Source organism: Rattus norvegicus, chromosome X (genome assembly GCF_021556685.1).
Source record: "Rattus norvegicus strain SHRSP/BbbUtx chromosome X, alternate assembly SHRSP_T2T, whole genome shotgun sequence".
Lineage (NCBI taxonomy): Eukaryota > Metazoa > Chordata > Mammalia > Rodentia > Muridae > Rattus > Rattus norvegicus.
The window spans coordinates 75402501-75429268 of NC_141554.1; the positions used below are offsets into that span (position 1 = coordinate 75402501).

Consider the following 26768-nt stretch of genomic DNA (forward strand, 5'->3'; position numbering starts at 1 on the left):
TATGTATTCATTCATTTTATAAGTTCTGTTCCTTTAGAAAAGTCTAATACAGATCCTATCTTAAAGAGTGAAAAAGAAAGTCTGGAGCTAGAGCTCACTCAGTGGTAGATCAATTGCATAACATGAAGCCCTAGTGTCAGTCTTTAGTGCCATATAAAATCATTAATGGCCTCCTCATTTTTAGAAGGTTTCCTTTTGCTTCTTTTAACATTGACTTATACATTGTGTGTGTGTATGGGAGGTGGTGTAGGCCAGCGGACAACTTTCAGGAGTCAGCACTCTCCTTCCACAATGTGAGACCCGAGGAATTGAACTCAAAATTATCAGGTTTGGTAGCCAGTGTCTTCACTGCAAAGCTGTCTTGATGCCTGCCCCCCATGCCCTGCCTTTTTTTTAAACACTGCGAGTTTCACTAAGCTACCCAGGTAAGCCTCAAACTGGGAATCCTTCTGCTTCAATATCTGGGATTACAAGGGTGAGCCACCATGGTTGGCTCCGATTTTCTTCTTTTATTTTGTTTTTCTGATTTGAGGGACCAAATGGAGCTATATCTTTTAATTTAATTTTGTTTTCATATGTTAGAATAGAGGATGTAATTAATCTTAAGTGTTTTTAATAACCTTGTGGAACATTTTTTTCTGTTAATTTCTGTGGTGGTACTTGTTATTGCAACTAAGCTTCAAGCATGTGAGACAGGCACTCTGCCATGGAGTTTTATTCCTAGCTCCTAAACTAATTTCTTAGACATCCTGGCCTTGCTCTAGAACTTAGAAGGCAAAACATCTTATTTCATCATTCAGTATGACATAGCTGTACATTTTTTTACGTAAGTTTTGTTTGTTTTTGTTTTGTTTTTTAAACATTTTCTCCTGTCAAGTTGAGGCAGGGAAATACAGTCATAGTAATGTCTGTAATCTGAACTCTCATGACAGGCAAGAGGACTACCACAAATTCCAGGTCAGTCTAAACTATATAGAGAGTTCTAGGACAGCCAAGACTACATAGCAAGACCCTGTTTGGGCTGGAGAGAAGGCTCAGTGTGTAAAAGCACTTCCAACACACCCAGGAGAACTCCAATCTGGATTCCCGGAATCTGCATAGTACACATTTGTAATCCCAGGACTCATACTGTGAGGTGGGAAGCAGAGGCAATATCCCTGGAAACTCTTTAAGGCCAGCTACACTGGCATATGTGGCAGTGAACACCAGACACCCTCTCTCACTCAAGGTGTCCCCTGACCTCCATATGTATGCTGCTGCACATGTGCCTGTAGTCACATACATGACCATGTACACAAGTCTCTATGTGTGTGGAGAGAGACAGAAAGCATTTTCCTTAAAGAACAAAAACAACAACAGGGGCAACAGCAAACTTTTTCTGTTCTGTTTTCTGTAAGAGATAATATAGAATTGCTGATAATTCTTTATTTCAGTAGAATTAAAATTCTCCAGCGAAGCTACATGGGCCTTGAGTAGAGCCTTATAATTTCAATGTTGATACTATTATGATGAGAAAAGACATTCTATATAATCTCAGTTATTTTCAATTGGTTGAAATTAGTTTTATGGATCAGCATATAGTCCTATCTTGGTATAAGTTCTTTTAGTTCTTAAAAACGGTGTATTCTATTGTTGTTTGGAGTAACCTATAAATGTCAGTGTGAGCTTATTAATGGAGAGCATTGTTGTTCTTCTATGCTCCTGGCTCTGTTCTGTCTGCTAAACTGTTTGATGAGAAGGGGGTGCTAAAGTCTCCAACTGTAATCATGGATTTTCTTGTTTTATTTCCTTTTCTGAAATGTGGGTTGAACCAAGACCTTACACAGGTAGGCAAGCACTCGGCTGCTGGGTTATCTTCCCAACTTTGATGATGGATCTTCTATTTCCCTGTACAACCATTTAAGTGTTTCTACATGTATTTCAAGACCCTGATGTCTGAGGCATACATATTATTTGGATTGCTTTATCTTGATAGATTGATACTTTTATTATATGTTATTAAATGCTAATGAAGAAAATAAAAATCTAGCTGTGTATGGTGGCTCAGGCCTGTAATCCCAGGTCTGCGGGAGACTGAGGCAGGAGCACTGAAGCTGAAGACCTGGTTGGACAACCTAGCATGATTCTGTCTCAAAATAAAAGTGAAAATGGCTGAATTACTTTGGCAAAGTATTACTGAGTATTATACGAAGTATTCTCCATAGATGGATATGGTGGCACTTGCCTGTAATCCTAGCACTGGAGAGGCTGAGGCAGGAGGATCATGAGTTTGAGGTCAACCTGGGCTACACAGTGAAACACAGACTCAAACAACCATTATTATTGAAGATAATCACTGCTATCATTTCTTTGGAATGTTTTTCTGTGCATACCCAAATCCTCACACATATATTATATACATTTATAAAATCGAGAGTCAATGGTATTAAACCACTTTGTGTTTTATTACTTAACATATAATACTTGTCTCACCCAAGTATTTCTAAAAATCTTCTTTGTAGTTGGCTGCAACAAATTTTTCCATATAAAAATACTAGATGGAATTAACATTATATCTCAAATTCAGTATATCCAAACAGAATGTTATGAACAGAATAAGGTATTTTAAGCATGTGTGTGTAAAGCTAGGCCCCTCCACTGGTAGCTTCCCAGTCCTGCTTTGTGTCCACCTAGAAAACCACAGAGTGACCTTCCTTCTTCCCTTATCCTTGATTCTTTATAAATGACCTACCCCCAAGGCCAGGTGACACTCCACTTACACTTTATACTTTACTTTACACACTACTTCTCAGCTCTAGTCTAGGTTCAGCCAGACCCACCTTTAGACCACACTGTCACGATCCATCCCAAACACTATGTCATGTCGTTCCCCATTCTAGAACCTAGAATGGCTTCTACTTTTTTTGTATGGGATCTAGACTATTCAACATGAGATTCAGTCCAGTCAGCCAGCTTTGTCCTCATGCTTCTGAGAGTCCCTTGCTGAAAGTCAATCTGTACTCTCTGCTCTGTTCATACCCTCCAGCCTTCAGAAAGTAATCTTCAAGTTTTACTCTCAGCTGCTTCTATGCAGTGTCAGCCCCTGAGATATCCCCATTCATCTAGGGGGTGTCACTTCAATTATTCCCTAGAAATCAGAGGTCATGTTCTCAGCTACTCAGTGCTCATGACACCAAACACACAGGAGGTTCAAAAACAACTTGACCGAGTTGATATTTAACGAGAAGACAGGACCAAACCTCTTAAACTGTAACTGATTCAGATTGCATTTTTGGGAGCCTATGAAGGGTAGGAATGGATTACAAAGAGTGATGGGGTAAAAACAGGTGAGAGATGGTTAGGAGCCACAGGCAAGGCAGTGGTAGCACGTGGAGGCTAGCTACCAGGCCTGGATTCAAATCTGGAGTTTACTACCTTGGTGTTATGTGACCATAAGTAGGAGCCTGTGCTTACCAGTCTCCTACCATGTAAGGACACATGAGATAGTTTATGTGAAGTCCCAAACACAATGAGTGTGGGGTACTTGCAGTTAGTTTTTAACCTCCTGGTTTTCGGTAGAAAGTTCCAGTTTTCCTAGGTGATTTGTCAATGGCCTTCATCTCATGGTATATTAAATTTAGGCTGCCAATTCATCATAACTTTGGGGAATAGCCCTCAAATGTTTTTTTTGTAATTTGTAAAAATTTTAGCATGCCATTTTTAACTCATTTTGCAACACTAACCACAATAGACCTTTCTGTTCCTTACACTCTTTAGTGAAGCAAAGATCTGATCAGTGGGAAGGTGCAAGCAGGTGGCCAGCTTCAGGAATTTGCTGGGGGGTTGGGGGAGGGATACTGAGAGGGCAGAGAACAGGAAGGGGAGATAAGGGAGAGACGTCACTGGGATCTTTACTTAAAGCCAAGCAAACTAGTTCAGGATTTCCACCACAATCTTGCTCCAAAGTCCTTCCAAGAAACCGGAAAGCAAATGGTTGGTTTGTCCTTGGGATCAACCCTGCTTCCTAACCCCTCTTCATGCTTCTGAGACAGTAAGAGGGAGTGTGTGTGTGGGGGTAAGCCTTAATTCTATGGGGCAGTGTCTCTTCAGGCAGAACTGCTTTGAGTTTAGGGCTCCAGCAGCCCTTGAAGTCTGAGCCCTACAGCCAACCCATAGAATGATACTGCCTTTAGACTCCAGGCTGCAATTGGGGTGGTGGTGGTGGTGATGCTTCTTTCCCCATCCCCCACACAATAGTTCTCTCAAGAATATTAGCAGCAGATGTGCAAAGGGTCTCAGTATGGGGCTGTGGAACTGTAAACAGCAGGCTGGAGCTGGTGACCATAGCACACTGGAGGTGGCAGGAGCTGTGTCCCCCTTGTTCCCCTGTCCTCTTAGCTCAGAACAGAGTTCAAAGCTCCAGATTTCAGCTGGGTGGGAGCTGAGGGAGCACCAAAAGGCATAGCTGGGGGGTGGGGTGGGATCAGAACTTTAGGAGTTGCTCATGGACATTTTCCTCTTGTTTCCAGAGATTGCAGGATTTCAGGTGCTTTGGATCAGCCACATGGAAGGAGTGGAGTGTGCAGTGTGGGGTAAGATGGGCTTACTGGGGGCGGGGCTGTTGGATAAAGCACTAGAAAGGGTGAGTCGATTTGACAGGCAATGCTTGCTTCCAAGGAGAGGCGGGGAACCATAAAGGCCACAGAGTCTGCAAAGTTCCCACTGAGACAGCTGGGTTCAAATGTCTGCACCACCCCTCAGGGAACACTGGGACTCACACTGGACGTGGTTAGTAAGTACTTGCTGAATGAAGGAAGAGGACCTTGGTTAAGTCACTTATTCTCCCCGAGTCTTAGTTTCTTTGTCTAGAGGAGACATAGTGGCTACCCCCATTTCACCCGTGCTTTCTCTCCCCATGATAACATCAGTTTGTTGGTCCTCCTTAGCCTGCCACAGACAGGCTGTTACACTGTCAGCTTTCTTCAGCAAGGACAAGAAAGGCAGGTGTACCCCCGAGGGCCTCCTTCTTCCCTCTTGCACCCTCTTCCTCTCCCCTTCTTTCTCCTTTTCTCTCAATCCATGGACTTCTTCCTGTATCCCAGGACAAGTTTGGAGTATAGTTCTGGGAACTCTTAAGCATGTGTTGAAATCTCCAGTGTTAGTTCCACTGCACACTCACAACTGCACGGTGCACCCTCCCCTCTTTTTAGAGGGTTAGGTCTGGCTGAACCACGAAGCTCAGAGTCCCAGGTGACCCCTACTTGCTTTAAATGCCATAGGTACTGCAGAACAGCAAACCTCCTACCTCTACCCCATTTCCCTATGCAGAACTAGCTGGGCCTCTCTGGGGATTGATCACATCAGCACTGTTCCAAGTCTGGAAGGTTCACTATGAGCTAATTCCTCTGGAGTATGTTAACCAGAGGAAAGGCAAACAACTCTAAGCATGTGGAGATGGGGCGAGGATGACTTCACATCACTAGTCATGAGCTGTGTTCAGTCATGCACTCTGTAACACAGACTTTCTTGGGGGCAATGAAGTATACACATAGGGTAGCTTACTGGGACAAGAAGGACAAATTTGTGACAAGAAAACAGACCTTTTCTGTGTCTAAAGTGAGTAGCTTTAGTTAAGTCTCTGTGGGATTTTTTGTTTTGGTTTTGTTTTCTATCTTGTGTATATCAGCATTTTGCCTGCCTCCATGTATGTCTGTGTGAGGACATTAGATTCTCTGGGACAGGAGTTACAGACAGTTGTGAGTTGCCATGTGGGTGCTGGGAATTGATCACCTCGCCAGCCTGACACTCTGTTTTTTTTTTAAATATGTATTTATTTATTACATATAAGTACACTGTAGCTGTTGTAAGCCACCATGTGGTTGCTGGGATTTGAACTCAGGACTCTTGGAAGAACAGTCAGTGTTCTTAACCTCTGAGCCGGCTCGACCCTCTGTTTTAAATTTTGTCCTCTTTGAAAAAGACTGATGGGCAGAAAAGATGTGCTTGGTGCAATTTGTCTTTGCCTTTAGTTGTCCTGGCGCATGTACAATGCATGCATCTCTATAAGACAAATCTTCTGGGGTTCATTTCCAATAGGCTAAAATTTCATTATTTATGTTTCTAAGGGATTTAGTGAGAAAACAGAAACAAACAAACAACAACAACAAGACCTAAAACAGAAACAAATCCAACAAACCCCAAGGCTGGACAAATTCAACTGGATAAACATACTGGGAATAAACTCCCTTGTATATGGGCTGAGCCCATCTCTCCTCTCCATGCCCCCTACCTTCCCTAAACAACCTGTGACATGCACTCTGCTATAGGTTTTGATGGGATGGGGATACACAGTGAGGAGCAGCCAATGTCACGGAGGTTTTATATACAAGAACAAATAGCAGTCTTGAAGACTGGTTAAGGACATCTTTTAGAATACAGAAAACTCAAAAGCCTTTCCACACTGGCCATTGTCATGGCAACCCACTATCTGATGGCAGCCTGCGTCACTAAGCTGAGGGGCACAGTATCAGTATAGCAGGTTAGCTTGGCCATTTTGAGCAACGTTTGGACTTCTTTCTAGCCTCAATTCTTCTAGGCTGAGCTGAGTTTTCTTTTCAGTTCCGGACTCAGGTGCTCTGTTAATTTGCTCGGCTAGGGACACAAAGACTCTGTAAAAGAGACAGTTAATGGAAAATCCGAGCATTTCTCCTAGTCTATGCTCACTGTCCTTGCCGCCCACCCTCCTGGCTCCTTGTCACCTATTCTTATTGACTCCGCTTCTCTTTGTCTCCATATCAGTTCTTTCTTTCACTCGGCAGTTCCACCCCTTCCAACACAGTGACTCATCAGCCAACCTGAGCTCTCACCAGTGCCTTCTCCTTCTCTCTGTGCTCTCATTGCCATGTATAATGCCTGGAATCTTAGGGTTGGAAGGAATCCTCTCCTCAGGCAGGAGCTCTTTGAGCCAAGTGACCTTCTACTCTTCACCTTCCATCTCTAGTGACAGTCCTCATTCTCTTCTGGGCACCCTGTTCCACTTGGGACAGCTCTAATTGTTATACAATCCTCCTAGTGAATGAAAATCAGTCCTTTTTTGAGTCTACCCCTGTGCCCTATATCCACATAGACCCTGTCCTGCTGCTCTTTGACAGCTTCCCAGAGAAATGAGGCAGGGATCATGTCCTCCCTTCTTCCCCATGCCTAAGTTTTCTCCAGAAAGCCCCAGCTCTTCTCACCAGACCTCTTGGAGCTTTTTGGGCTACAGTGCTTTCCCCAGACTGACTGACCTCCTGCAACATGTTCCTATTTGTCTAGAGCCCTCTTGAAGTGAGGTTGATACCGCATTAGCATCTCTGGGGGCCATGTTGACCCCGTGACTCATACTGAACTCCATGTCAACTACCATCACTAATTCTCTTTTAGATGAAATGCTGTTAAGCCACATCTCATTTTGCTTTGCACGGTCTCTTTTGAGATTCCAGTTCCTGGCTCAGATGTTTTCTCCCTCTTGAAATTCATTGTGTTACTATCCGAATAGTGCCTCCAATGGCTAATACACTTCAAAAGTTTGACTTCCATGTCCTTTGGGCTGTACTCTTTGTTTTAACTAACCTTCGGCACCACCTTTTACTGAGTTACCTCACTTGTTCTCCCCTTAGGTTTCTCTTCTAGTTCATTCCTCTACATCACTTCTCTCACAGCTTCTCCACTGGTGTTTCATTTCCCCTAGAGCAAATGTCACCACTGTCTGGAGTGACAGGCCTAGGAACGTGTGCAGAGAGGCAAGGGCATCCACGCATGTGCACACATGAGGTGTGAGCAGGGTACTGCACAGGTGTGCTTGTGCTGTCTGGTTTTAGTGCTTTGGGCGCCACCAGAATTTTGAGCCCTGGAGGGAAAATGGCAAGGTAGGAGGAATGATAAGCATGAACCAGTGAAACTGGTTTAGAATCAATCTCAAGAAAAATAGGGACTGTGTTCTGGAGCAGAGAGGAGCAGAGGGAAGCCAGGGGGAAGGGTGCAGATCTCTAGTGTCTGTCCAGATTGTAGCACAGCAACAAGGGCCATCAACAGAAGGACTATGGAGGTCTTAAAGATTTGAGAAGGGAGGAAGACTTGTTACAAAGTCAGGACTTGTAGAGTGGGAAACCATTGGGAGCTCAGAGGATCAAGTTTCAGACATTTGAAACTAGGGGCAGAAGAAGCTTTGGGTTACAGGACCTTACAAGGGGCAATGAGCTGTGAGTGTAACTGTGGCTTATTAGCATAGAAAATCTTCTCCTGTCAAAGGAGCCTGAGGGCTTTGCCGTTGTCCCTGAACTCACTCTGCTATTGAATTTTAGGGGAAGACCCTCAGAACACTACATGTTCCCTTAGATGAACCTCAGCTTTGAGCAGGCCTCTTTTCATACAGGATTACACTCCAGGGAAGGAGTCAAAAGTGGGCACTGGCACTGGCTGTGTCATTTTATGAATAAACAAGAGAATTTCACTCTTTGGGGCAGGCAATATGATATCTTTGGCCTCACCTCTGCAAATAGGATCCAAACACACACACACACACACACACACATACACACACATACACACACACACACACACACACACCCCAGGACACACACACATTAACACACACACACACCAGGACACACTCACACTAACACACACACACACACACACACACACCCCAGGACACACACACAGACATTAACACACACACACCAGGACACACTCACACTAACACACACACACCAGGACACACACACCAGGACACACCCCAGAACAGGACACACACACACACACACACACACACACACACACACACCAGGACACACACACACACACACCCCAGGACACACACACACTAACACATACACACACACCCCAGGACACACACACACACACACACACACACACACATACCCAAGGAAAATGATTGCTTTAAACACTTAAATGATAGATGAAAAGCAAGTCTTTTTTTAAAAAAGGGAAAAAAGGTTTTGGGAGGGGGTTCTAATGGAAAGACCCTCCCAAAAATCTAGTGGACTATACAGCCATGACTACCTTTCCTCTCTATTCTGGGGAGGAGGAGAGGGCAGTAGCTGTACTCTTGGGTTCTAAGAGCAAGGCTGGAGCCCCCTGTCTTGTCTATTGCTCACCAGACCTCCGTTGACTTGCAAGGCTCTCTCTTAGACCATGCTGCAAGACTGTCCTGGGGAGGAACGCCTTCCATATTCTAACACCTGAGGTCTAAAATCACTTGAACTTCCCTCAATTTAAAAGGCGTTTTTTCATTTTGCTTTGCTTTTTCACAGCATTGGAGACGGAGTAGAAGGCAAATGCTCTACCACTGAGACATATATATAGCCTAACCCTTAAAGATGGTTTTACTGTTGGCCTTTTCAAAGAAAAAGGCTCTCAGAATATTTTATAACTGACTTTTCCTTGGAAGTGCCTTAAGGCTGAACCTTTTGTTCTTCTGAAGGTGACATTAGCCAGCCAAGTGACAATCTCAACCAGAGTGGCTTGTGTAGAATTCTGGCTACGAGATGTCAGGCCAAAAAGAGGCTTCCTTTCCAAGTCAGTGGAATGATTAGCTGCCAAAAGACAAATGGTATTTGAGGAGGCCCCCAGCGGCAGGCCACCACACACTGGGTGGAATAAGGAGGGCAGGACTGGAGGGTGGTGCTCACCTTTGATGTAGTTGAGGATTTGCTGGATTCGATGGGGCTCATTGCGGTCTGGCCGGCAGCTTGGCGTGATTTCCAGCACATAATCAGGACCATATGCTGTGAAAAACTGTAAGGAAAAGGGAAAGGCCAAAAAACAAACAAAACCACATAAAACCTCCAAACCAAACCACATACAAACAGGGCAATCAAAAGAAGTTCACCATTCCTGACATGGCTAGGGCAGCCTCAAAGGGCAGAGTGGCATGATGTGGCAGGAAGCTCTGCCTTGGTGGAGCTATGCACACTTGTTCAGCCCTTCAATGACAGCCACTATGAAATTTGGGAGCTTGCTGTCAAGGGTTCGTCCGCTTGGGCCATAGCCCCTTCCTGCTCCCCGTGCTCTAGCACGCTAGCCCACTGTGCTCTCTCTACACCTTGGTCTTCCTTAGAACACATTGCTTTCCCGTACCCCCAATCCATGCTGCTTGTGCGGGAAAACCTCCCTATCTCTCAGGCACAGCTCAGATGTCACCTCCTTCACAAAGCTGTCCTTAGTTCTTTGCCAACCTCCACAGCACTGTGCTGGTGCCTCTCTTACAGCCACCATTCAGATAGAGTGCTTGCTTGCAAGTCACATGCAGGTCATTGTGCCAGTTGCATGGAGGCTGTAGAGATGCATTAGCGACTCTTGAGGGTCCTCTCGGTGTGCATAAGCACTGGAGAGACACTTTCAACAGGGTCTCCCTTCTCCGCTCCCCTCTGGACAAGAGCTCTCTGAAGGCTGGCAGTCCCCGCGCTTTATTTATCTCTTGGCCTCACAGTTGATTATTAGCTTTGTTGCCTTGGATTCCCTGCTCCAGGAATGGCAAGTAAGTCTATTAAGACTACTTCAGTTTTTCTTTCTCTATAGTAAAGTTTCTGTTTTTAAATTCGAGGAATCAAAATAAAGGCTTGTGGATTCTATTTCTAGTTCACTAGATGACTCCTCGTGACCTTTTCTAAGTCATGATATCTAATTTAGCTTTTGTTAGGACCCACTTGGGGAAAAGATTCAGTGACAAAGGGATCATTCAAATGGCATCAGTCTTTGAATGAGAAATATGCAAAGCTACAATTTCTGTTTAGTTTTTTTTTTTTTAACAGAAATAGTATTTGTGTGCGCTCTCTGGAGAGAGAGCATATGGTCTTTAACTCGGTGTATTTCAATAGTGACATTGTTAGGTAGTAAGTAAACCAGGGAATCCAAATTTCCCCCAAAACAAAATAAAACAAAACCTCGAACACTATTGCTTGTATGAAAACAGGGATCTTACTATACAGTGACTGATGCCACTCAAAAAACCCTAAGTTATTGCCACTGTCACTTACAGTATCCTTGTTAGGAGTCTGGATGTACATCTGGTACCATGGACGATGTTGTAGAACAATTTCTAGAGATTTTTAAGAGTGTCTTTATGGAATCTCTGAGATTAATTTCATGGGGAGATAGATTTTGTGTACCATAAATCCTACACATTTAATTTTCCAAGGCCGTGCCAGTGCTCCTCATGCCATGTCTGTGAACTGACCTAGAAACGGAGGGGTACTTAGTCATTGCCAGACATATCATTTGGTGATTCCTGGCACTCCAGATTTTGGAGATAGAAGCTACCTTGAGTACAGATTATCTTTACCAAATCCCTATATGAAGCAGAAAAGCAAGGTTACCTGGGGTGGGGAATGCTTCTAGAAAATACCCCTCCCCATTATGGCTGAAGAAACTTGAGAAGCATTTATTTTTAGTTGAGGAGGGCCCTTCAGTTCAAGTTGTAGAAGAGAAGGCTTCAAACAGGTGTGGCAGCCTCTTCTCCTGAGATGTGTCAACTGCCATAGTCATCTCATGGTAATGGAAAGACAAGCTTAGAGCCACACAACAGGCAGCTGCATCAAAGCAGCTCTTTCGGGAGACCCACACCCTTGGCATTAGAGTACTATAAAAATATGAGGCAGGGTGCCTAGCTGAGATATAAAGGGAGTAACTGCTGTCTCCATGTGCAGAGCTGACACTGACTCTGTGGGTCCTTGGTCAGCAAGCATGCTAAAAGCAGCATGTCTGGAGCCAAGGGTTTGGAACAGCATGTTCTCACTTGAGCGCCTACTATGTGATTACCTACGCTTTCCTACTTTAGGCCCCTTTGACAAAAAGCATAAGGCTGCTAACCACATGGTCAGTTGGGGCCAGAACTGCCTGCCACTTGACAGAGCAACTCTACTAGGACTAAGCCTCTTATCCTGGCTTCATTTGCACCTGGCTTTAACTGTTGAGCCACACATTGGGCAAAGTCATCAATGACCTCTGTGGAAGCAGACTAACAGGTAACAGCCAAATCTCGGTTCCCAAGCTTCTCTCCCACCTTTGTCAATCAAATGCTCTTTTTTTCAGGTCCTGGGAGGTGGGACACTCAGATGTTTAAGAAAAGTCCCTGTATTGGAAGCCAGTTATGCATGGCAGCTAGCTGCTCCCAGTCTTGGAGGATTTGCTTGCATGAGGCCAAGTGAACCCATAGGCTGGATTTAAAGCCTCTGTTCCTGTGTTGTAAGCTTGCACTTGTTATACTCACTCTGCTAAAATACAAACTCTGTCATGTTCTCTTTGCATGGCCCATAGAACCAAACTCAAATCGTTACAGTTTTCTCTTAAATATACGTTGAATTAATTTGCTAAGGGTTTAGCCAGGTGCCTGGTTAATTGTGTGAAGTCATTCAGGGTCACCTTAGCACAAACAGCTTTCCTGGGCTTTGGAGGCAGAGTGGAAAGAGCACTGGTGTTGGGTTCAGGAATTTGGCGCCTGGATTTAGCTGTGTGCCTGAGGTAAGCTTGTTAATCTCTGTTTCACCATTTCTACCCCAGGGATGATAAATGCTGATCTGGTTGGGCTGTGAGGAGATAGTATCTATCAAATGAGCTAACGTGGAGCCTGGGCCATGGCAGGATTCTGATAAATGTGAATTCTTCTTTCCTGGGGGGCCAGAGGCCCTTGCTTAACCTTGTCCCCTATATTCTCTGAGGAATGCTAGGTGAGTGCTCAGGGCTGAGATGTAGAAAGAAGAGCCTGTTCCTTCTTCCAGACCAAGCCTTCTGGTCTCCCCACTTGTTAACATTGGGTTAGCTTAGGGCCCAGCTGAGAAATCTCATGACTTTTCTCATGGTTTCTGGTCCTAGGGTCTTGAAACCTGTTACTGATGGTTGAGGTGGAAACATGATCATGGCTCATGCATGGTACGCAAAGATGTTGAGGTGAAGGGATTTTGCTAGCACTAGAAATAGCCCATGGCCCCACCCTGGAACTGCCCTTCAGCTCCAGGAGAAAAGGAAATGGGCACACTGCAGTCCCATCCAGGCAGGTGGGGCAGGAGATGAAAGGGGTTAGCCGGCCTTCAAGGGAACATACTGGCTTTGATCTCAGCAAAGGAAGAAGGGAGGTGCTAACCCCTCTCCACCCCTTCCCCTTTCTCTGCAGCACTCCTTTTGCTTCCTGGGCTTCAGTTGAAACATTTTTTAGGGGAACATGGTAGTGTGGGGCAGGGCAAATGGAAGGTATGCAGTGGGGCAAAGGGCTGGGGGGTTGAAGGTAATGGCTGCTTTGGGGTAGTCATTGCAGGGTCTGAGTCTTGACCTCACGAGTCAATGAATAAAGGAATGTAAATAGTTTGTCTCCAGTTCAGTTCAGCCCAACTTAATTCTCCATTCTTGCTCAATCCTTTGCAGCTCTTGTGCACACAATGAAAACAGCACACAATTGGATACTTGGTCAAAAAGAGAGCAGGGGAAGCCTTTGAGGTTGTTATTTCTCCATCATCCTGTTTGGTCATGGGAAACCCCAGACCCAGACCTAAATCAGCGTACTTTTCTAATTTTCCCTCAACACTTAGTAACTCCCTACTATGTGCTGGATGAGATTAGTCACTAGAGTACAAAGACAATAAGGTATGCGTGATCGCCGAGATGGCTGAGGAGCAGTGAGGTGAACTGTACACTGACGATACAATGGTAAAATAGCAGTGGCTAAAATAAAAGTGGTGACAGCCAATGTTTATTCCACAATTATTGTCATGTACCTAAAGTAGCTAAGCACTTTTATAGATTGAACTTAATTGTCACAACCGACGTATATGCCGTGTATCATTGTTTCTATTTTAAGATGGGCATCTGAAGCATAGATTAGGCACAAGCTAAGCTCAGGAACTCTGTTACCCTTGAGATCACCTTTGTAAATTACACTGGAGGAACTGAATGTGGGGGTCTGGCGAAGTGACAATGGAGGTGAGAAAAGGCAGGCCAATCAGAGCCCAGGCAAAGGCAAGGCGCCTGAAGCAAGAGAACCAAATTAGCTGTAGGTGAGCGGACTGTGGGGGAAAGCAAACACTTTGTAGCAGGCCCTGCCACACCATGCCTTCACCTCAGGCATGCCTTTACCTTTGCCCCCATGAAGGCAGAGCACTGTTTTATTCTCTGCCATGTTGCTGCTTCTCAAAACAATACTTGCACTTCATAGGTGGTAAATAAATACTTGTGGGATAATGAGTTGAAGTTTGGAGGAGATACAGGAAGTGAATGGGCTATCTGTGTATATGAGAGGGCTCACTGACTCCCTCCCACGTGGAGTCTGTTGGAATTTAAGGAATGAATGTGAGTAGGGTCACTAGCTAGGAAGCTGGTGCTGCAGCCCTGAGGGTTGCTCCTAGAACTGTGACAAGGACACTTCTGGGAGTAATGGGAAAGGAAAACGTGCAAAGACAGTATCAACAGGATGGGGCAGTAAATTGGATATGGGGAATAAGGGAAAGAATGACCATGTCTGACCTTGGGGGAGGAACAGTAAGAGGATTCAGCCTGTGGACCCAAAAGAAGGTGTGGGGGTGATTCTAGTGGGGAGTACACAAAGTCAGGATCCTAGTGACAATGTGGGAGAGTAGGCCCAGTGGAAGGGGAGGCTGGCCTCTCACAGCACATGTGTTATAGATTTGGGAATTACCAATGGCAACAATGCTAAGGAAGCAGATAAGATTGGCTTGGTCAGCAGGGTGGAGGGTGACAGGGGAGAGGAGAGTCATGGGAAGAAATCGTGGAGAGCTGGAACATTTCTGGGCTGGGCAGAGGGAGTGGAAGCAGTTCTAGCAGCAAGTTGAAATCTCTCAGAGAGTTTAAAGATTTCACTTTGATTTTTTGTGCATGAGTGTTTGCCTGCATGTGTGTCTGTGCACTACATGTGTGTCCAGTACTCTTGGAGGCCAGATGAGGGCACTGGATCCCCTGGAACACTGGAGTTACAGATGGCCATGTGGTTGCTGGAAATTGAACCTGGGTTCTCTGGAAGAGCAGCAAGAGCTCTTAACTGATGAGCCATCTCTCCAGACAGTCATAGACTCTTTAAATGAGACGAGGCCTAAACTGTCTCCTGTACACACAGGAAGGAGGGCGTGGACAAAGGCTTGCTCAGAGAAGGCTAAGGATTTAGACAGGAGGAAGTAGAGAGGAGAATTCAGATGACAGTACTTTATTTTAAAGGAGTTTGATCTGGTACAGGGCTGTGAGGGGGCTTTGAGGAGGATTTAAGATGGAGCATTTTGGGCTGGAGATTAAGACCTCTTCCACAGGTTCTGAGTTCAAATCCCAGCAACCACATGGTGGCTCACAACCATCTGTTATGGGATCCGATGCCCTCTTCTGGTGTGTCTGAGGACAGCTACAGTGTACTTATATAAAATAAATAAAATAAATCTTTAAAAAAAAACCTGCAATGGGCTGGAGAGATGACTCAGCGGCTAAGAGCACTGACTGCTCTTCCAGAGGTCCTGAGTTCAATTCCCAGCAACCACATGGTGGCTCACAACCATCTGTAATGGGATCTGATGCCCTCTTCTGGTGTCTGAAGACAGCTACAGTGTACTCATATACATAAAATAAATCTTAAAAAAAGATGAGAGCATCTTGAGTATATTTACAGGCACTGGGAAAGGAACCTATGACATGGAGGCAAGAACAGCCTGAGACTCAGTTTTGTGGACCATTAGACAAAAGAATCACAGAAGGAAAGTACTTTTTTATGCATCTTTATATTACCCATGGTTCTTAGCACAAGGCCTGGGAAACAGGTGCTCAATTCATATTTGGTGCATGAATAAAATAAAGTCTGATTGAGATTTCACAGTGGTCCACATCTAGTGGGAGAATTAGGATCTTGAAGGATGGGGGTGATTGCAGACAGGCAGTGGGGAGTTGTATGTGGTAGGGGTTTGTTAAACAGAATTAAGATGTATGTGGAGACCACCAAGTGCCAGTGAGCTAGCCAGAGCTGGAAAAGGAGAGCCTTGTCTTCAGGTTGAAGAGGCAGAACTTTCCATAATAGGCACTGGGGATAGGCTCAAGCACAGAAAGTCTAGTGACTGATGTGGAGGTTAACACAGTGGTATTTAGGGAACAGCAGTGAGGACTTGAACCATACAGTTGTAGGGTGGAATAAACAGGATACCCTAAAGGGAAACACAACAGGATTTGGAAGTTTGTTGTTGGCTGTGGAAGAAGGGAGTTTGTGGATATTTGAGTCAGAATGAATGGGAAGATCTCAGTGCTGCCAATAGGAACTGAGGTAAATTAGGTGGTATGAGACTGACCAATGGAAGATGGGCTTGCTTTCAGTTGGATTTGACATGACAATAGGGCATCTGGTTCATGATGTATGGCAGGTGACTAGAGATGTGACAGCAGTGTATGTGAGTGAGGTCATGATAGAGGACCAAGATACACCGTTCAAAGAAGGGTGATATTTAGAAGGGTATTTGGGGGATAAGAATTGCAGTGAACAATAGGGCAAAAAAGCCAGCAGAGAAAGGGGACAGTGAATTGAAGCCTCTTGTCATCTCAGCTGAGAAGTAGTAAAAAAGATGCTTAAAGGGCTTCTTATGCTGCCAACTCATCCCTGGGGCCAGAGCTGCCTCCCCTCTCCCAGCCAGCTGGGGATATAATGGCACTGCTTCTGTCCAGCTCTCTTCTTGGAATACTTTGAGTGACTCTCAAACTTCTCATTGTTAACTCAAATTCTTCCTTTTTCTAAAAATTACATTTAATTCTATCAGGACAAGTCCAAGGTTAGTGCCAATCTTTCCTACAGACCCGAGGCTTTTCTCTGTGGCTATTTGGGAACATTGTGTCTCTGACTATAACCTGGACCGTGGCCAGGAAGAGCACTTCTTGTACTGCATCACCTTGTGAGCAGAACTCATTATAACCAGAATAACATAATACCAGCACTTTGAACCCTAACATAGTCTCATATGATGCATCTCAAACTTCCCTGTATCTCCAATTATTCCATCAAAGAACCTAGGTCCAACCATGATGGAAACAAAAAAGCACTCCTTTTCCCAGAAAAACATTACTGTTTACAGGAAATTCGGTTATTACATATGTCATTGATGGTACACTTTAAGGACATAAAATTGCAGTGGTATTATTGGGAGTAAATTTTATTGCCATGGCTTTACAACACAAACAAACAAAAATAATAACTCCATTAGTTGCTGGATTGAACCAGCAGGAAGCACAACATCAAAGGCAATTGCTGGCAGGCAGAGGATGGGAGGTAGGACTATCCGGAGCAAGACCCAGAGGCCAGGGTGATACATGCTACTGTAGAGATGCTAGGTGGACGAGAGGGTGGGAGAAAAGGCACATTGTTAGTTGCTAGAATGAAAACCCGGTTACTGCCTCAAGTCCAAGAACATCCTCTCTGCACTGCTCATCTTGTTAGAGAAAGCCAGTATGGATGAACTGCTAAGAGTGAGGCTCCTTCCCAAGAGTATAACTATACCAAGAACTGTGTATTTGAGTGAACAAATGAATGAACGATGGAATGAATAGAAAAGCTATGGAAATAGTTTTATTATTTAGATTTTTTTCTTATACTGCTGAGGATGGAACCCAGGACCATGCACATGCAAAATATGCCTTCTACCCTGAGCTGAACTCCGGCCCCTATTCTGACGGTTTAAATGTCTTTTTTCTTTTTTATTCTAATTTTTAAAACATTTGATATTGAAAATGTTTATGTTGGGGCTGGGGATTTAGCTCAGTGGTAGAGCGCTTACCTAGGAAGCGCAAGGCCCTGGGTTCGGTCCCCAGCTCCGAAAAAAAAAAAAAAAAAGAAAATGTTTATGTTACCTTTCTTGAACACCAACTATATTTAATCAGAGAATGTGTCCATATTAACAAGTGTTATTTCATTAGCCAATGAACTTAGAAGTGACTTGTGCATATATCTATTGCCTGTTTATGTAAGTAACCTATTTAGTGAGGTTTCTGAACTAGCCAGTGTACAGCACTACATATATACATGAACATGCATTCTGTTGGGTGCTAAGTATCATTCTAGACTCCCTAGAAAAGCAGGATGAACAAAACAAAAAGAATCAGGTATAGTGACAGTTTTCAGGATAAAAACCTAGAGAGCAATATAATAGGAGAGACAGGAATAACTGTAAAAATGTAATAAATGTCTTGGTTTAGTATGTGCAGCACTGGACCAGTTAGGTGGTTTGTCTCATAGTCTAGTGATAATATTAGAATCATCACAGCTCTGCACTTGAACCCAGTGGGTTTCAGACCACTGGGTTTTTCAATAAGTCATGAATTAGCTAAAGACAAGGACTTCTGGAGTCACATGTGAGGAGCCTTTAACCTCAATTATGCCCCTTACTAGCTGTGTGACCTTAGGAAAATATTTGCTATTATTCTCTTGGCTTTGTTGTTTGTAAAGCGGGGAATATAACAGAATCTAGTTTATAGGGTTGTTACAACAGTAGAAATGAGGTGACTCACAGGAAGTACTTGGAATAGTACCCGTCTTATAGTAAATGCTCAACAAACATCATTATTCAGTGCTAGGTAATCTCTTCTTTCATCTTAGGCCTTATCAAGTATACAGAAGAAATAGAACTCTGAGTGTAATGGACAGTGAGTAATATCAATTTCTGTACAGACGTCTGTTCTCATCAAAGTGGTGAGTTTAGTTCAGCCTGTCTCTAAGAACTCTGAAGTCAGAAAGAGTGGCCGAGAGATCAAGAGAAGGATCAAGTGGAAATGACTAAGAAAAATGGACAGGAGGGATGCAAAGGAAGTGGTGGGAGGAAAGGGGGAGAAGGTAACAGAGAGTGAGTTAATTCATGTGAAGCATGGACAGTGCTTAGCCTATAGTAAATGCTCAGGGCCTCAGAGGAGGAGGCAGGAAAGACAAAGGTTTCCACCTCTCTAGGGTTTTCCCTGAAAGCCAACATTTTCCTCCAGGGTGTAGTTTTGGGGGAAGAGTCCTGGCCAAGACCAATACCTTTCCCACATCACTATGGATACTCAGGTTTCCACTATTACAGAGAATTCCTCCTTCCTAAATACATGCCAGGCCAACTCTGGTGATACCATATGTCTCTGTTGATCAAATGAATGTTTTGGAAACAAGCCTACACATGATGATTTTTTTTTTTACATTCAGCTTTCCTTTGGCCAAGGATGGGGATAAGATGGGATTACACAGGGCTATTGTTTTATCTGGCTTGTTTGCTGGACAAGTATTAAGATGACTTTGGAAACGTATTCTGCTGGAGGAGAAGTAACCATTACCTTGGCGTATCCTTATACTATGCCAAGCAACTGCCCTTTCTAGATCCCTAAGCTACCTGACATGCTGTCCTCACTGCCTTGATCCCTTCATTTCTCAGACACCTCATCACATTGCAGTTTTGCTTCCTCCCCGTACCCTAAGAAGCTTCAGTTTAGTGAGAGCTCTCATGGCCTTGGTAGTAGCTGCTGGGGGCACTAGGTTAAGGCTGTTTCTGAAGCTGAGTCTAGACTCAGTGAGAAAGAGTGCCACACTCAATTTTCAATTTATGAAGGGTACTGGGTGGTGGGAGGGTGGAGCTTAAGTCCACTGCTTTCTATCTTTATTGCTATTACTGGATCAGGAGACTAAAAGGTAGCCAGGTTTGGAAGGAAAAGCTTGTAATCTCAGGATGCTGAGGCAAGAGGACTGCAAGTTCAGGATTTTCCTGAGCTACAGAATGAGTTCCAGGCCAGCCTGGGCAACTTAGTGAGATCTATCTCAAATCAAGTCTAAAAGGACTTGGGATGTAGTTTGGTGGTAAAGTGCTTTCCTAGCATGAGCATGGGCTCTAAGTCTTGTGCCAGGGGTAGGGTAGGGTACAGGGGGAGATCAAGGACCAATAGTGACCTCCTAATTGTCCAATACGTTTTTTTCTCAGTTACCACTCATTATATTTGATTGTCTATCATCACATGCTAACCCCCCTTTATATCTTCTCCATCACCATTTACCATTGCTTCCCCAATTCTCCTTAGACCCTCCCACTTCATCTGTGTCTGAAGTACAATTCTTTGTCATTATCTTCAGCCTCTCTTTCTCTCTGCACAAGAGCACATTTTCTGTTGCCATTTTGATTAAATCTCTGCAGGGACCCTGCAAGTGTGGACCCCAGTGAAATTTGTCCCCTTCTCTGATTTGCATTTCAAATGATCTGTGGAACATTTCCACCTGGAAAACTTGAATTCTTGGCCCTTAACGCTTAATGTGTTCCAAGTAGAACTAATCCCGTTTAGCTCCCTTCATAGAGAATCACACCTTCCCTTGTTCACTCGGTACCATGGGTGAGTCTCACCATACAGTAAGTAAATATGGGAATTTATGACCACGGCCAGGTTAGTGTCCTTGTGCTTTGTTTGCAGGTAGAAGGTTTTGTACTTTCAGAAGATACCCCTCACTGTGGTCTTCCCATTGTTTGATGAGCAATGACTCCCCCTCCCCTTCCCCCCACCACAAACCAAGTAAAATAAATGTCTTCTACCTAACTATGTGCAAAGAGATAGAATGAGGCCTGGGGCACTCCGAGGACTGTCATTCTCTCTTGAAGTACTTTGTAAAGTCTGAAAACACTGAATGCTTATCTCTTGACAGGGTGCAGTGTGCTAGGTGCTAGGAGACAATGGTAGGGAATATAGACATGGGTAAGGATACCTACACTAAGGGAATGGCAGAGCGTACTTGATTGTCTAGGTGGATGGCAATAGGGGGTTGCGAGGGTACTGACTGGACAATAGGTAAGGTTTCAAGAGATGATGGGAAGCAACAGAGCTGTTGTAAAGGATGAGAGAGGTCTAAATAGAAGAAAGAGAAGGTATGAAAGGTAGAAGAAATAGAGTAATGATAATGGAGATATAGTCAAACATGTTAATAAACATTAATTCACAGACTCAGGAAGCTACAATAGGAAGATAGTGAGTGGATCATGGATTCAACATCACCCTAGGCTCCAACATGAGATCCTGTCTCCAAAAAAACTCATTATAGAGGAAGGACAGAGGACTGGGTCAAAATCAGTACCAGTACAGACCTCTGGGTAACTTTCTTCTCCAGATAGCACATTTCCTTTTGTGTTGACTGCTGACAGATTGACTGGTGTGGTAGAGAGGGCAAAGCCATGGATGAACCAGATATTCCATCATCATGGGATTTCTCACTGACACATCCATCAGATAGATTACTTTAGCACAAACTGAAGCCCAGCACAAACTGGGCTTACACTTTCGAGGACCTATCGATTCATTTGCTTACTGATCCAAATGGTATCCATAATTCCTGAGCATGCCTGTGTGCCAGACATGGCCTGGAATAGATGAACGAGACTAAGTTCTTGTCCTCATGAGTGAGTGCAGACCCAGGTCTGTGAATGATCAACTGCTGTGGTCTAAGAATTGCTACCACAGGGGTGCTGGCAAAGGGTTCCTGTAGGCCATAGGGAAGATGAAGCCAAATAAAGTCATGCACATGGAGCTAGCCTCTAACTTTATTTTCCCACCAGCTTTGAGTTTTCTGTCAGAAATTCAGATCTGCCCATGTCATTCCTCTTGCTCATGAACTACTGTAGGCTTCCCTACTTTCTCAAGGCCAAGTCCAATGCAAAAGCAAGAAACACAAAGACTTTTTAGTCTGTTCGAGCCAACGAACCTTCCAAGCCTTATCTTGTATCAAGGCTAGTCGGAGGCCCTTTCTCTATGGACCCATTGAGCTGCAGCGTCTCTCCCACTCTTTTATCTGGTGAACACCGGTGTCTCCCCTGAGCCCTTGCTGAAGGTTGGCTCTCTGCTACATGGTTCCAGGTTGCAAGATAGAGCAAGTTCCTCCCATAACTCCACAGTCCATTGGACAGTGTTCCATACTTATCACATTGAGTGGAACAGTTGTTTATGTGTATCTTTCCTTGACTGGACAGCGTCATCCCAACAGTGGGGGCTGGGCCCTATCTTTTTTTTTATTCTCATTTCTGACATTTGTATCAGCCTGGCCAGTAGGTACTCCGTACAGTTTTGATGGGTGAATGAATGACTCTGACATGTGGCCAGTTGGGCCTGGTTGTTGTCAACAGCTGGTATTACTTAACGTGAGAGCTGCATAAAAAATGAAAGGGCAGCCGGCGTAGCTGAAAAGCAGGCGGCTCTGGTGACATCATGACAAAAACAAAACAAAACCGGAGAAGGCTGGGACAAATGCTCCCACTCAGGCTGTAACAAGCGACTCTCACTTCTGAGCAGCCCTTTTTGTCTGCTTGCCCATTCGCTTTCGAAAACCCAGTCATGGAAATGACTCTAATTATTCATGGTCAGTGGCATATCCAGGAAACACTCGGTTTACAAGCAATTAAAATCCACTAAAATAGATTTACACAGTTTGAACTTGATCGTGCTGCTGAGAAGGGAGTGAGTGGCTCATGTCTTGGAGGGAGATTTGGTTGCCGAGGCCGCTCTTCATCATTCTTTGTCTCCTTGCTACATTGCTTAGTGACAAACATGGCAAACATCCGGAGGTACCATTTAAGAAACGCTCCTTGTGAAGAGTGTGCAGAATCCGGTCTACAGATGTTGCCTTCATGTGGCTGGCTGTCCTGTAAAGGAGTCAGTACAGCCGTGGCCCACCCACTGCTTGGTATCGAGGGAGCTACTCGGTATCACTTAATCCTTCAAGGGTTAGCTTCTTCACTGATAAAATGGGGACAAGAACCTCTACCCTGTCATCCTTCAAGAGTTATTTCTGAGGATCAAAGGAAGAGACCTAGAGAAAAGCTCAGTGAAGGACTTTGGCTCCTAGGACAGAAGCCTCTAACACAGGTCTGGCTGTCTGGCCCCTTCAAGGTTCTGTAGCATTGCTCATCCACTGATTAGCAAAGGTACATTTAGTTTTGTCCCCTAGGTTTATTTAAGAGTCTACACAAGGATGATTCATCACCTTGCCACACTCAAACCAACAGAGTTTTAACTCAAATGAAGATGACAGTTAGCAGCTAAACAAATACAGCATTTGGTCAACAGAGATGGGCAGCCAAAGCCTAGCTCAGAGTCCAGGGGCTGCGGAGATTTTGTTCCTTTGTTTTCCACAGCAGGCAAAGCTTTCTTGGGTTTGACTCTAAGGGGGAAAAGTCCTTCAGCTGCTTCAAGAAGCTGGCCTAGCACAGAGCTAAGCCATTCTGCAGGACAGTATGATGTCACACAATTTAGGGTCATCACAATGAAATGGGATCTTTTAGATCAGCTTTTTGGAGTTAAGTTTCCTGAAAAAAGGACGACAGCCATAAAAGTAAGGTGTGTGGTGGGGAACAAAGGTCATAGAGAAATAGTCATCAGGAGAGATGGGTCTACCTTCAACTATTAAGGCCATGAGATGTATTAATGACCGCTTTTTTATGCTACAACTACAGAAGGATGCTGGGTTCCTCCATGATTTGTCCCTCCTTCCTGCCTTTTGGTTTGCCATTGCCTTTGCAAAGAATTTTCAGACCTCTCTTCTCAACCTAAACCATCCCCACTCATTTTTAAAGGCTTAACTCAAATGTAACCTCTTTGAAGTCTTCACTAAGTCTCCAAAGGCAGAATTCCTTCTTCAGTCCTTTGGGTCCCCACGAGGGCTTCTGCAGCCCTCAGGTTCTCTCTGCCTTACTGTTTTCTGGCATTTCTTCCCCAGTGGGCCAGGAGTGCTGCTCTTATGTGCCAGAACCATAGATGCTCTCTTAGCACAGAGCAGGACAGAGATGGGCCTGAACTTACTCACTGGGATTTCATGCGACCCAGGGGGACGTCCCATTAGGCTTCTGGCTATATTATCCTTGCTTCAACACTGGATGTATCTGATTAATAACTACCTCAGTGCCAGCAAGCAGTGAAATGTCTTCTGCCAGAGTGGCTAGGCAGTATGTGAGCAGGTTCAGCCTTGGATAGCTTCCTGGTGCAGGCCTCAACTTAGTTTTCTAAGTTAACGAATGTGGGATTGATGGCACTGCTTCCCAGTCCAACCCTCAGCGCAACTCTCCTGTGCTAGCTTCTTAGGAGTTGAGTTTGAAAATTGAAAATCTTATCTATTACCACAGAGAAATGCTTTGTGGGCGGAGTCTCACTGGGCTGTGGCTCCTAAAGCTCTGGTTCATCACCTTCAACTTTGGATTCTTCATCTGGCCCTGCTAATGATGAACTCAATGGCTTCGGACTTATTGGTTCATTTCACATTCCAAAATGGGAAGAATATGAAATTGTGGCATGGGATGAGTCAAAAACTTGACTTTCAACCCCGTGGATAAGGGAAACACCAGTTGATGTTGGTGGAATCTGTAGGCTTTTGCTATTCTGGCCATTTCTGTCTGTGTGACTCACTATGCCTCAAGCCCAGATGTACAGTCTCTGGGGAGGAAGAGCAGACCAGCACCTCTGACCCAGGCTACCCAAGGTGGGCACACATGGCAGGCAACTAGACTCAAAGTACAGAAAGATGCTTAGCTGTGGGCTGGCCAATAGCTGGTTCCTGCTTCCCATGAGACTACAAACTACAAGTTTTGAAAGCTGTGCCTCCCAGAGCAGTTTAATATCGAAATTAAATAAAACTCATGACAAAGTCAATCTGACACATATTTAATGATATGCATAATTATTATTGTGCTATAGTGTAATTAGACATAATGGTAAGCAACCCTCAGGGATGAGCATGATTATGATTTATTTTTATACAGCTAAACCATAGATGTCTGAGGTCAGCCAGTTGGGGGTCGGGACTGAGGTTGGGTGCACAGGAGGCATGGTGTTCCTCTGGCACCCTTTTCTCTCCTCAGTCTATTCCTTATCCCTTATTAGGGAATAGGAGATATATTTGAACAGGAGTGTGGATTCTGCATGGCTGTTTTCTCTGGCCAAGGGGTGACTGTCCCCTGGGGCTAGAGAATCTGGAATGTTCACAGAGGCTTCAAAATGAATAGTGTCATTTTCCATGAGGTCTGAAATTCTACCAAGCAGCCTTGAACCTGAATATTTTGGTCTTGTTTATATTCCAATTTGAACAAATCTATATTAAAATGTTGTTTTCGATGATTGGGTAAAATGTGACAGACACTAATATTAGATGATGATATTATTAATTTGACTGATTATTTTATTGTGATTATACTATGGAAAGGTTGGGATGGGAATGTACCTTGGTGGTAGAGTGCATATTTAGCACTCTTGAGGCCCTGGGTTCAAGTCCTAGCATACCCTAGCCCCTTATCTACTGGAAACACATATTTACTGGCCTGTTTCAGAAACAATGGAGGACAGAATAAAATTTGTGGGTGTTGATAACTGTTGAAGCTGGGAGGAGGTGGGTACATAGAAGTCCACTGTTTTTTCCTCTCCTTTATATATGCTTAAAAGTTTACATAATAAAAAGTAAAAATTATATATCACAGTCTTCTCCGGCATGGATTCACACACTGCTAAAAATTAATGTGGTCATGTTACTACTACCTAGCACATGTAGGGACTTCTGAGAATGAGAAGCTTAGTGCTTGGGGGAAGACTTGGGTGGGTGGGTGGGTATATGTTGGAACATGAGGCACTTTTGGAAAGCAGGAGCCTTGCCTGACATATGGGGGATTTTGACTGGTTCCAAAACAGTGTTCTGGAAGAGAAGTCAGAAAGTGACCAAGGAGAGAGAGCACAGAATAGGTGTCCCTGTCAGTGCTCTTGGCCTATTGTTGGCCTGTGGGTTCCCAGATCTTGGGCTCTGTTTGTTAATTCTCTGTCTTCCTGAGAGTTCCTAAATGTGAAGTAGTGTATATAGTTCACTCATTTGTTTACTAAAGAATATGTATTGAGTGTCATTAGCTTGGCAAGACCAATGGGTGCCTGTGGTGAGCATATACGATAAAGCACTGAGCAAAGTCTTCAGGAACTCCCATTCTAAGGCAGTGGTTCTCATTCTCCCGAACACTGCAACCCTTTAATACCGTTCCTCATGGTGTAGTGACCTTCAACCATAAAATTATTTCGTTGCTACTTCATAACTGTAATTTTGTTACTGTTATGAACAGTAATGTAAATATCTATGTTCTCCAATGGTCTTAGGTGACCCTTGTGAAAGTGTCATTCAACCCCCACAAAGGGATTGTAACCCTCAGGTTGTAAACACTGCTCTGGTGGGAGGAGACATGCAGTAAATTACAAACAGGTGTAGAATATGGCAGACAGTGATAAAGAGGGTACAAGGGACAGGGACTACTGTTGAATTAGTTGTTCAGGACCAAACTTGCATGATACTTGGGCCTTTATGTGCTGTTTCAGATATCACCCCGTTTCCTGTAACTAGGTTTTGGGCCATGTTCTCTGCAGTTTACCAAGCGACCCTGAGCCTTTTAGCGTGCATATCCACTTTAACCTCATTCATTCCTGATTTCATTCTGACCTCCTGAGTAATTCACATGGCTCTTTAGAAATCTCCAGCTGCCGCTTCTTCTGCAGAGTGATGACAGGTCCTTCTTCCTTCCTAACTGCATATCATCCCTGGGTCTTCTCATGTTCCATAGCACCTTTGCATACAGTCTCTACTAAAGTGTGGAACATTGTGCATTATGATTCACTACCTGATAAATGGAGCTCTTGAGGGATAGAATGTGTCTTTTTATTTCCGCACATGGTGGAGATCTTGTAAATGTTGATGAATACATGAGTGGATGGATAGACAGACAATGAGTGTGTATCCAAAGACCTACTGCTGTTATTTG

At 44.2% G+C, this 26768-nt stretch overlaps 2 protein-coding genes across 5 annotated transcripts in view; one reads left to right on the top strand and one right to left on the bottom strand.

Annotated features, from left to right (window-relative positions):
* LOC147998260 (uncharacterized) overlaps positions 1 to 26768 on the top strand; it is a 73053-nt gene that overhangs the window by 39649 nt on the left and 6636 nt on the right. The window contains exon 3 of the mRNA XM_087601164.1: positions 4509 to 4571. Within this exon, the coding sequence (XP_087457290.1) occupies positions 4509 to 4571 (63 nt within the window). The remainder of the gene's footprint in view (positions 1 to 4508; positions 4572 to 26768) is intronic.
* The window catches only part of Hdac8 (histone deacetylase 8), a 207613-nt gene that overhangs the window by 12617 nt on the left and 168228 nt on the right, over positions 1 to 26768 (bottom strand). For 2 of the 4 annotated variants that reach the window (NM_001126373.2, XM_087600344.1), the window contains one exon: positions 9672 to 9777. The exons of 1 other annotated variant lie outside the window; for it this stretch is intronic. In NM_001126373.2, the coding sequence (NP_001119845.2) occupies positions 9672 to 9777 (106 nt within the window). Of the gene's footprint in view, positions 1 to 9671; positions 9778 to 17138; positions 17331 to 26768 lie in introns of those variants that run through there. One more of the 4 variants, XM_087600345.1, reaches the window with a different exon arrangement.